Below are 12,046 nucleotides of genomic sequence, written 5' to 3'. Positions count from 1 at the left end.
TTCATAGCACCCAATTGGTCTTTTCTACTTCCTTTACTAGTGGTATCCAAGTTCTCTGATCCTTTATTTCTCATTCTGTTCTCCATGCTAAACATACCTGCCATGCACGTTCAATAAATCATCCAACAGAGAATGTTTGAGACTATCGCTCAATGCAGCTTAAACAAATCGGATGCACAATCAAAAGAAAAAATAATAATCTTGAAACTGTGGGCAAAAGACACCTTCAGAGAAACAATTCCAAATGGAACCCTCCCAACGGACAGACTACCTGGCAACTATCCAGCATACTTTTGGCCACATAGGGTAGGCTGTTGGGTCTACTTGGATATTTTAAATACCCTCCTTTACGGAATCTCGAGTGAAGTTACTGCAATTATAGCAAGATGGGCCTGGTGCGATGTCGCAGAGTTTTCGCATATAACTGTGTTTACTACACATAATAATGTAGCAATTCCAAGAAGTACCTCTTACCGTCTCTCGTTTTAGAGGTCACTGTCTTGTTTCAGCTCATTACAATCAGAAGTGATTTCCGGACAATCAATTTCTCAAGAACGGTAATCAGGAGGCAGCAAGACTCTAACCTCTGCTTTGTTGAGTATTCTTCAGACAGAGTACTGTAATAAACTCAGTATTCCAATAGCATACACAGCTGTACAGACCCCCAGAGCCTCCCTCACCCAGTCACCTACACAGAATGAGAGTCTATGTCTACTGGACTGACATTGGAGAATACAACATATCTGTAAACTAATAAGGAGTGACATCATTGGGGTACACAATGCTTATTATGGGGCCTACAAACGGGACCATTTCAGCCTATTTTCTAAGTGATATAACTAGATCGTTAGATAATACCCCTACATCGCTCCGTGTGTAGGGGCCATAACGATACGTGTCACTATCGTCTGGCCATTAATATCCAGCATGCAGGATAAATCCACATAATCGCCGGTCAGGGCCAGTGTTCTCACCAGATAACACTGGACCTGATAGACCGCTCAGCACACAGCGCTGACACAATGCTGTGCAGCACTGTGTGCAAAGCGATCTACATTACTCAGATCACTCAGCGGTGTCACCCCGTGTGTAGGCGGCTTTAGAGAATGCCACTAGATCCAGATTAAATCCATTGTCCAAAATGGTAGGAGCAGATAGGGACGGGTGGGGGGTGAAGTGGGGAGTGTGGGCTAAAATCTGTCATAGCTCAAAGTAAAAGTGAAAACCGTCACAGCTCGAATTGAAAATACTTGCATACATAATGGTAAACCACAGACAGGATCTGTAATTAATAATACACAGCCGTAGCATCAAAACAGGTCTGCGCAGTTGGGGCAAAACAATAATGCAAACATCTCTGCCCCTGAAGCAAACTAAACTGCAAGGGATGCAAATAAATACACGTCTTATTTTTGCATGTGGGGTAGATGCTGGCTGTTTTTGCCTGCATCCCACAAAAGCTGGACACAGTCACCCTCAACTGAAAATCCGCCCCAAGCTTTTCCTAAAAAGTATGTTTTGCCTGCCTGCTCTGCATCACATGACGTTTTCACACAAATGATGCGATATGAGTGGTCAACAGCATCAACAAATCACATCGTCTACTCTACAGTAATGGGAGGACCAAAAGAAAGCTGAATTCCTTTTCCCAGAGCGCAATTCACATCTGAGCCAGCAGCTCCACAGCATGTAGAAACCTATCCTGGTGACAGCAAGAATGGGGTTATATCAATTTACAAAAGGTAGAACAGGAGTATTTACATGATCAGGTACAAGGCGTGGGCGACTTATTTCTACAGAAAGCCTAGGAGGGGAGAACCACACCCGCCACACTAAACCTGCAGGGAAATCAAAGTCCTCTGAAGGAAGCACGTTCCCAGTGAGAGGCGTATGGCTGAATACTCCGTGTGTCTGTACCACAAGGCATTGGCATGCATGGAAATGTATTACAGCCTGACATGTTACATGGGCCTATATAAAAAAGGTAGTCTTTGACAGAAATACATTTCACAGTCTTTATATTAATTATACCAGTGTCTTTCATGAATAGACAACATTGTGCTAAGTGTGCAAAACTATTTTTTTTGGTACTTGTGTATTATCACGGCGCATTCCACTAATTAAGGTATGCGATGGGACCCGATTTCAGGGTTTAAAGTGCTGAATGTACAATTTTAATATTGCATCGCATGCCATTATAATGGCATAAGATGCGACACGATCATAGCTGATTTTACATTGTACAGCCACCCTGATGGCTGATTCCTATGTTAAATGCACCCCCAGACCCAATTTTTAATTGTACAGCCACCCTGATGGTGGAAAAAGTCAGATTGGTTTTGTCTAATTGAATTCTGTTTCTCGACAATCCACAGACCTCTTCGCCGATCAGCGGGCATTCCGTCAGCAGGAACATTGAGTTCCGACTGTCGAGTTAATGTCGGACCAACCGAAAACAGCCAGGGATTCCGACAGTCGGAATCCCATATTGAATACCCCTCTTACTCTATTATTTTCTAAGATGCAACAGAAAAATAATGAAATCTGATGGGATGCTGTGGGCGACTATTTTAGGAAGCTTTAGTACATTTACTCCTAAGTGAGCTATGTTTTTACAGCTATATGAAAGACAAACTCTGCTAGCTGGAGTCTCTGTCTTATTTTGCAGCAATAAGCCCACGTGTGACATCAATTCATGTCCGTCAAAATGCGACAATGGAAATGTTTTCCCATTTTGTACACAATTTGTCCAAGGACACGTATGCGGCAGGAAGCATTTGTTCTTCGTGCTGGGTAGAAATGTGACGATGTTACACAAGCATGCTAGAAATCATGTATTCAGTCGTATACAGCGTTCACTAAAAACGCTTGATTATTACATTTTGATTCTAATTACTGTAACTGCATCCTTCTGATAAAGAGAACAAATGCTAATTAATGTCCATCGAGAACAACAGAGCCAGCTGTCAATGATTCCCCATTTCCAAAACAGGTATGCCGCTAGAGGTTTTCATTACCACCTTTATGCTGATGATACCCTAATCTATCTCTCCTCCCCCGACTTATCCCCATCACTCCTGTCCAAGGTCTCCGAATGCCTCACGGCCATCTCAGCCTGGATGACCCAACGCTTCCTGAAACTAAACATGGTTAAAACTGAACTTCTAATCTTCCATCCCCCGAACATCCCCTCTTCTCCCACTATCTCCATCAGCATTGGTGAAACCGAGATCACGTCCACCGACCAAACGCGCTGCCTCGGTGTCATCATTGACTCCTCCCTCTCTTTCACCCCCCACATTCGTGCTCTCTCACAGTCTTGCCGCTTTCACCTACGCAACATCTCACGCATCAGACCATTCCTCTCCACTGACGCGACCAAAATTCTCATTCACTCTCTTGTCATCTCCCGCCTTGACTACTGCAACATCCTTCTCTCCGGGCTACCTCTCACCCGCCTCGCACCTCTCCAATCCATTCTTAACGCTGCTGCTAGGCTCATCTTCCTCTCCCGCCGCTCTACCTCCGCCTCCCCCCTCTGTCTATCTCTTCACTGGCTCCCCATTCCTTTCCGAGTTCTCTTTAAACTCCTCACCACCACCTACAAAGCTCTCTCCTCCTCCACCGCTCCTTACCTCTCTTCACTGATCTCTATCCACACTCCCTCCCGTCCTCTTCGCTCCATCACTGACCGCCGACTGACCTCTCACCTAATCACCTCCTCCCACTCCCGTGTCCAAGACTTCTCTCGCGCTGCCCCCCTGCACTGGAACAACCTCCCGCCACCCATCAGGCTTTCTGATTCCCTTACCTCCTTCAAGCGCTCCCTCAAAACCCACTTTTTTCGACTAGCCTATCCCTCCTCCTAACCTCTTTTGATCCTCTTATCCTGCCTCCGTTCCCCTCCGTTCCTACTTATCCTATTGTTTTTCGTTCGTCCACCCACCTATTTTTAGTATGTTAACTCTTATGAGTAGGGCCCTCCTTCCTCACGTACTCACCCTACCTCTTTACCTCACCTGTGCTCCTGTCCTGTTCTTCCCTTCCTCTACTTCATCTTTAGTCTCCTTGACAATTTTGACACCTACTTCTGAACTGATGCTGATTTTAGTTCTACCAGCTATACCCCCATTTATACTGTATTTTTCAACACACCCTGTACGTTACCTCGTCATTTTTTTTTGTTTGCTATGTACGGCGCTGCGGACACTTTGCGGCGCCATATAAATAAACGTACTACTACTACTACTAGAGGAGGAGTTACTTAGCGGTTTTCTGCTATTTCTATCCTAATAGAACAGGGCAGGAATGTAATAGAGATTTTCTATTTTTCCCACACATACACAAAGTCTGTGAGACTACAAATAGCCAAATAACATAAACCTGTGAGCAGAATAAAGTCGTTTTTATTCCTCACACACACAAATAATAAAACACTTTTCAGTACTTTGTGCGTTGCGCGCAGAGCAAAATTCTCCATAATCAGCCCCAGGAGACCAGTTTTGCTGCAATAATACAAGAGCCTAGAACCTTATTCTGGATTTTCAGAAAGACTTTCCCATTGTCAACTTAAGGCCCATACACACTGGGCGACTTTGAGCTAAAAGTCATTCCAAACCGCAGGTTTGAGCGGCTTTCAGCTCAAAGCCGCCCATTGTGTATGCACCGGCGGTGAGCGCTGCTGTGCGCTCCTACATCATTGCCGGGCAAGCCTGCAGCATAAAACAAAAATAAATCTTCAAAACTGGAGTGAGATGGGCGAGTCGCAGTGCCAATACCAGCGTTTCCAAACCATTGCAAGTACCAATTCTATTTTGAATACACTGTATTGTAAACATTTAATTTTGACGGTTTTATTTTATATATGTGATAATTGAGATAAAACATAATATAGAGCAATCTGCACAAGTTTTGATCCGTGTCAGCATAGTGTAAGGAGACATGTGGGTTGTCTAGGCGATAATGTTCACAACACCGCTCAGAAAGTTTAAAGGTGCCCATACACTAGTAAGATTTATCTTAAGATCTGGCTGGTTGGAATAAAAACATGGTTATGGATGAGTGACAGTTTGTCAGTTTTCCAGCATTTCCAAGCAAATGATCAACTGTAATTTGCTCTCATCCATAACCAGGTTTTTGTTCCAACCAGACAGATCTGCGGATAAATCTGCGTGTGTATGGCCACCTTTAGTTTGTACACTACCTGTCATGAACGATGCCCACTCCTGCTGGTGGTGAATGACCCATGCCTTGTCCAGCATGTCCGAATGAGGAAGGTCACCATTAAATATGCTGCAGCACGGCTGAATCTCCCCCTTCTGCCATCGCTCACCTCGGAACTGGCATCAGCAAGTGTGTATGCACTCCCCTTCCCCATCCACAAAATCTGCGGTGATCCGCAAGTGTGTATGGGGCTTCACTTTAAATGCGTGTGACAAAACTTGCAAACCAATAGATTTTTTCAAATATTGTATTCACACATGTAATGCTCTTCTCTAATACACACCAAGCACTGCAAATGTATTTTAAAGTCTCATTTAAATTTAAACATCTTACCATGGTGTATGATGCAGGCTAAAATAAGCCTTTTAGGATAGAGATAGAGATATATATAGCATGGCTGTAACTAGGTACAAACAGACAGCGGCACTAGTGGGTTTTTCAAAAAAAGCGTGTATATTCTCCAACGTTTCGGGGACTAGCCCCTCTGTCAAGGTGTTCCTGCACCTTGACAAAGGGGCTAGTCCCCGAAACGTTAGAGAATATACACGCTTTTTTTGAAAAACCCAGAGTGCCGCTGTCTGTTTGTACCTAGTTACAGCCACGCTATATATATATATATATATATATATATATATATATATATATATATCTCTATCCTAAAAGGCTTATTTTAGCCTGCATCATTTTATATACTCGCCCATAAGGTTGTAGCCTTTTTCAGAACAACCTGGACATACATTTGGGTGATATCACCAAGTGCTCTTACAGCATCCTCCAGCTATTCCAGTGCCAAGTAAGCAGATCAGCTAAGAACATACAAGTGATACTAGCACACGTTCTGGCAATACAATGGTTTCTTAAGAACTTATCAAGAGGACACTTAACACTGCAAAGAACAAAATAAGCAAGCAGTACTGGAAGAGCGAAGCACCAAGTCCAGAGTACTATTGACCAAAAGCCACGCAATTATTACAGCAACAGCTCTATACATATTACATACACACACTTGCATATCAAATGTATAGAACAGTGGTGGCCAACCTGTGGCTCTTGAGCCTCATGCGGCTCTCCCCCTTGTAAAGTGAGGCTCCTGCTCCCACTGCTGCCCGCCGCCCACCGTCTGTCCCAGTCCCCCCAGCTGCCAGTTCCCTGAATCCCTTCTCCTTCTGAGGGGAGGAGAGCGCGCATCGCGCATCTCTCCTACCCCTTACTGTGCATTCTTGTGACTGGGCCGTCTGCCAATCAGAGCTCGTGGGCCAGCAGCCAATCAGGAGCCGGCCAGCGAGCTTTGATTGGTGGGCGGCCCAGTCACAGGGAAGTGAGGGGGAAGGAGACGCGTGGTGTACTGTGCTCTCCTCCCATCGGTGACATGACAGGAGGACTGCAGGGGGACGCCAGACTGTCCTCTCCCCGCCCGGCAGCAGCAGCAGCAACAACAGTGAGTGATGCTGCTGGGAAATTTGCACTGTGGGGGCAAAGCAGTTGGTGGCACTGTGGGGGCATATCAGTTGGTGGCACTGTGGGGGCATATCAGTTGGTGGCACCGTGTGGTGCATACCTGGCACCGTGGGGGGCATATGTGTATCTGGCACTATTGGGGGCATATGAATATATGGCACTGCACTATTGGAGGCATATTTGTATCACACCCACCCAAGGGGTCAAAATAGACTACGCCCCTTTTTTGGCGCATGCGCATGATGTCGGCTCTTTAGCTTGACTACCGATATTTTTCGGCTCTTTACCTCTGACCGGTTGGCCACCCCTGGTATAGAATATCATTTTGACGGCTGGTAAAAAGAACTTGTACTTGTTTCCTAGCACGGCACCCACTAAGCGTAGTGAAAATCGCATCGCATGGGCCATTTTAGTGCCATTTTTAATGTAATTTAGTTTCTGCTCTACAATAATATGATTGTATGACATACCAAGAGGTTTTAGGCACCCCACCCCGAAGCATGGCGAGCGGCGGCGGAACGCGTCCTCCAACGTTTTTATACCCCCACTATCCACGTTGGCTTCGAGCCCGAAGCGTGGCGAGCCCCACAAGGGGATGCGTAATACATGTAAAGTAATCCGCTCGCCACACTATATAATATCAACTCCACGCCGACATGGATAGTTGTGGTATGAAAACGGACGACGCGTTCCGCTTGCGCTCGCCACGCTTCGGGGTGGAGTGGATAGTGTGTGTGTGGGGGGGGCCTAAAACCTCTTGGTATGTCATACAATCATATTATTGTAGAGCAGTGAATAAATTACATTTAAAAAAAAAAAAATCGCATCGCACGGCACTAAAATGGCCCATGCGATGCGATTTCACTACGTTAGCGTACGTAGAAAATCTGGGCGCCGTGCTAGGAAACAAGACCCATCTAGTCTGTTCTACACATGTATGTGCACATTCGACTTACAATATTTTCAGATTGTAGGAGCAAACGGGAGAATATACAAACTCCCCACAATTAAGGCCGCAATCGGCGTCATACCTGTGAGGCAGTTAGGTTAACCGTTACACCATCTGTACTGCCCATCACACACACAGTGCTGTATTCAATGGTCATATCGCACCATATCTTCCATCTAAAGTGATGGGAGATCGCAGGGTGACATAGTTACATAGTTACATAGTAGGTAAGGCTGAAAAAAGACTTGCGTCCATCTAGTTCAACCTGGTATAGATATCCATTGCTGATTTGGTTGGTTCTGGTATTTTACAGACAAATTATATTTCTTATTTGTACCCATGGATGTTTTTCTCCAGTAAATGATTGTCCAACTTTGCCTTGAACGCATTTAATGAGCCAGCCGTTACCACCTCTCTGGGAAGAGAGTTCCAGAGTTTGACTGTTCTGACCGTAAAGAAATTCTTTCTACTAGCTGAATGAAATCTTTTTTCTTCTAATCTATACTCATGCCCTCGCGTCCTAGATTCCTTTCTAGTAGAAAATAGGGTGTGTGACAGTTCCTTATATTGGCCCTTGATATACTTGTACATGTTGAGCATGTCCCCCCTTAAACGTCTCTTTTCTAATGTAAATAGTCCCAAATTGCTTAATCTCTCCCCGTAGCTTAAATTCTCCATTCCCCTAATAAGCTTTGTTGCTCGCCTTTGGACTTTTTCTAATTCTATGATGTCCTTTTTATAGTGTGGGGCCCAGAACTGTACTCCGTACTCTAGGTGAGGTCTCACCAATGCTTTATATAGTGGCATAATTACCCTTGAGTCCCTAGTTTCCATTCCCCTCTTAATACATGCCAGAATTTTGTTGGCCTTTTTTGTAGCTACATTACAATGGGCACTACATCCTAGATTGCTGTCTATTTGGACTCCTAGATCCTTTTCAAGTATGGAATTACCCAGTTCCTCTCCACTAAGGTTGTAACTTGCACACTGGTTGTGTCTCCCAAGGTGCATAACCTTACATTTATCTACATTGAACCTCATCTTCCATTTTTTTGCCCACTCATCTAGAATTGCAAGATCATTTTGAAGCATGGTGACATCTTCTGGTGATTTGATGACTTTGCTAAGTTTTGTATCGTCCGCAAAGATGGATACATTGCTGAGTAACCCTATCCCAATATCGTTAATAAAAATGTTAAACAAAATGGGCCCCAAAACCGAACCCTGGGGCACTCCACTTAGTACCGGTATCATATCTGATACGGCACCATTCACAACCACTCTTTGTTCTCTATTACATAGCCAATTCCCTACCCATCTGCAGATATTTTCACCCAATCCTAGGTTCTCCATTTTATTAATCAATCTCTTGTGTGGGACAGTATCAAATGCTTTAGCAAAATCTAGGAAAATCACATCTACAGCATTTCCATTATCGAGGTTTTTGCTAACCTCTTCATAGAACCCTAGTAGATTAGTTTGGCATGAACGATTTTTCACGAACCCATGTTGGTTAGTACTGAGTAGAAGGTGATGATCTAAATATTCCTGGATACTATCCCTTAAAAATCCTTCAAATAGTTTACCCACAATTGATGTTAAACTAACGGGTCTGTAATTAGCGGGATCTTCCTTTTTTCCTTTTTTGAATATTGGCACTACCTCTGCTATTCTCCAATCTTTTGGTACTATACCTGACGATAGTGACTTGCTAAAGATATAATGTAGGGGGGTAGCTAGTTCATCCCTTAATTCCATTAATACCCTCGGATGAATCCCATCTGGCCCTGGTGACTTATTTGTTTTGAGTTTGCTTAGCCTCAGTATTAATTCTTTCGGCGTGAAATCCACAATGAGATCTGGCTTATTTGTCCCGTTTGTGGTAAATGTTCGTTCCACAGTCTGCTCTCCCTTAGTAAATACTGATGAGAAGAACTCATTTAACAGTTTTGCTTTTCCCTTGTCCTCAGTAACACTTTTTCCACTAGTATCAGTTAATGGGCCTATGTTTTCCTTAATTAAACGTTTACTATTTATGTATTTAAAAAATTTCTTTGGGTTGTTTTTGCTTTCAGTGGCTATGCACTCTTCATATAATATTTTAGCTGCTTTGATTACCCCTTTACAAGTTTTGTTTGATTCTTTGTATTTTGCGAATGCCTCCTCATTCAAGTTATTTTTATAGAATTTAAAGGCTCTGGTTTTATTGTTGATGTAATTGATGTTTTTTTCATGCTGATTATGAAATTAGGATCGGGTTCAGCTGCATATAGCTATTAAACCTGATCAAACTGATGGGCACAAAACACAATCAGACTGTTTTTAAAGTTGGATCCGTTCTGTCAAGCTGCGTCTTCAATGCTGTCAGAAAAGACAGCATTGAATAGGTGCCCGGCGCTATTTCCCCTGTCCTAATTGAATACCTCCCTCAAATGTTCTTTAAGTAAGTTTGCCACCCCTTCAGAGGCAGGTATTCAATGCAGCCGGCGAGGGGGTTAAACAGCGAGGATTGCAGAAAACCAGCGATCCTCACTGTTTAACCCCCGCGACGGCCGCTCGCTCTATTCAATGTTCTGGGGAATTCCCCAAAACAGCGAGACCCGTGGCTAATGCAGAAAACTCGCTGTATTTAGCCGCGAGTCTTGCTAGTTCTGGAGACGCATACGCCAATTCCCCCTCGCTCAAAAAATGGAGCGAGGGGGAATTGGCGTATGCGGGGGGCTGTGTTGAATACTGACAGGGTGAGTGGTGACAGCGAGCAGGAAGCTCTGCTCGCTGTCACCGCTCGCCCACAGCATTGAATACCCCTAAGAGTGTCAGGGAAAAAGCAGGCAGCTTAAGGCGCCCCAATGGCGCTACATTTCAATAGCTCAGTTGAACACCTAGCAGCTGCCAGGGGTGCAAACAATTGAATAGTGTTCCCGCTAGAATCCTATGCGGGGACAATGCAGTTGGCACAAGGAAGAGGGGCATTGCCTGATGTGTGGGGGGGTGGGGGTCACCTGGCTGGTGTCACTATCAGGGGCTGTCCAGCCCTCTCTACGTCACTGATATGGGGGGGGGGGGGGGCGCTACCTACAAAGGTGCAGAGCTTTCCCCAAGCTCTATCTTTAATTTGAATAGATCACCTGTTTGCCAGTAAACAAGAACTATACTCATAGGAAGACGACCCAAGGCCCCCCAGCTGCTGTGGAACTACAAATGTCAGCGAGAGGTTGACAAGGTCCATGGTGGGATGTGCCTGGGCAATAACAGGGCAACCCCCCACCAGGACTGGCACTGTCTTGTCCAGCCGCCCCCCCTCACCTTGAACTCTCGGCTGTGCTGGGGGGTGTACTCCATGGTCCAGAGGGAGCGCAGGAGCTTGGCCAGCTGCTCGGTCACCTCCCCGCGGTCCTGGCTGCTGGGGCTGGGCAGGGGGCTGGCCGGGGCCTCCTCGCCCGGCTCCTTGTACTGTTCCAGGCCCAGGAACTCGGCGAACAGGTCGGTGTTGCTGAGGCACTGCAGCACGGCGTTCATGAAGCAGGTGTTGCCGTGGTTGCGGAGGCCGGACAGGCCGGGCACCTGGAGGCTGGGGGGCGGGAGCTGCGGGGAGGCCGGCTGGCTGCGAGCCGGGGAGCACGGCTTATCCCTGGCCGGGGGCGGCTCGGCAGCCGCAGCTGCTGCGGCGGCGGCGGCGGCAGCCTCCTGCTCATTGCTGAGGTGGGATAGGGTGCTGAGAGTCCGCAGGAAGCGGCTGACTAACCCGCCCCGCCGCCAGAACAGTTTCTTCCCCAGGGAGACCTTCTTCTTCTCCTTCCCCCCGCCGCCACTGCTGCTGCTCGCCGGGGCAGCGCCCGACACCTGCGACATGAGGGCATCCCCCAGGCTCCTGCTGCTCAGCTGTTCCGCTCTGGGGGCACCTCACCGTGCACCCAACTCTGCCCGCACCGGCTGCCGCCGTCTCACGTGACCTGCACCGAAGCCGCCCACCACACTGCCAGGTCCGGGGAGGCGGCCGCCGCCATCTTGCCTAAGGGCAAGACCTTATCACCATGGTGACGTGTGGACCCCCGCCCTCAGCCCTGACAGACTGTGAGATGTTACTTATTTAAACTTAAATTGGTTATATAATAATGGTCCCTACCGATGTGGAGCTTACAATCTGTGGGGTACATTTTCTAAAGCTTCTAAAAAAGAAAAGAAGCTGTTTGGAATCTCTCTATTTCATATTATTAGAAACTGATAGACAGAATCTAAATGGTTGCTATGGGCAACATCACCTCTTTTCAGAAGCTTAAGTAAATTTACACCTGTGGGGGGATTTAATGGGGAGCGAGGTTTAGTGTCATAGGCGAATCTAGAAAAATGCTATGGGTGGTCCCAGACTACACGTAATAGGGATGGCCATCGACCATCGATGATTCGAAATCATCG

The 12,046-nt window shown here is 46.1% G+C and overlaps 1 protein-coding gene across 2 annotated transcripts in view; it reads right to left on the bottom strand.

Annotated features, from left to right (window-relative positions):
- Positions 1 to 11,644, bottom strand: part of USP31 (ubiquitin specific peptidase 31) — a 48,648-nt gene extending 37,004 nt beyond the window's left edge. Inside the window, exon 1 of one of the 2 annotated variants that reach the window (XM_083152866.1) lies at positions 10,937 to 11,644. In XM_083152866.1, coding sequence (XP_083008992.1) covers positions 10,937 to 11,482 — 546 coding nt within the window. In that variant the 5' untranslated portion in view covers positions 11,483 to 11,644. The remainder of the gene's footprint in view (positions 1 to 10,936) is intronic. The other variant, XM_083152867.1, reaches the window with a different exon arrangement.
- Between the last annotated feature and the right edge of the window lie 402 nt (positions 11,645 to 12,046).

This window comes from Crinia signifera, chromosome 7, assembly GCF_055691185.1.
Source record: "Crinia signifera chromosome 7, ASM5569118v1, whole genome shotgun sequence".
In the NCBI taxonomy this organism is placed as follows: Eukaryota; Metazoa; Chordata; class Amphibia; order Anura; family Myobatrachidae; genus Crinia; species Crinia signifera.
Note: the sequence above shows the minus strand (reverse complement) of the source record. Positions and strands in the feature narration are given on the sequence as shown.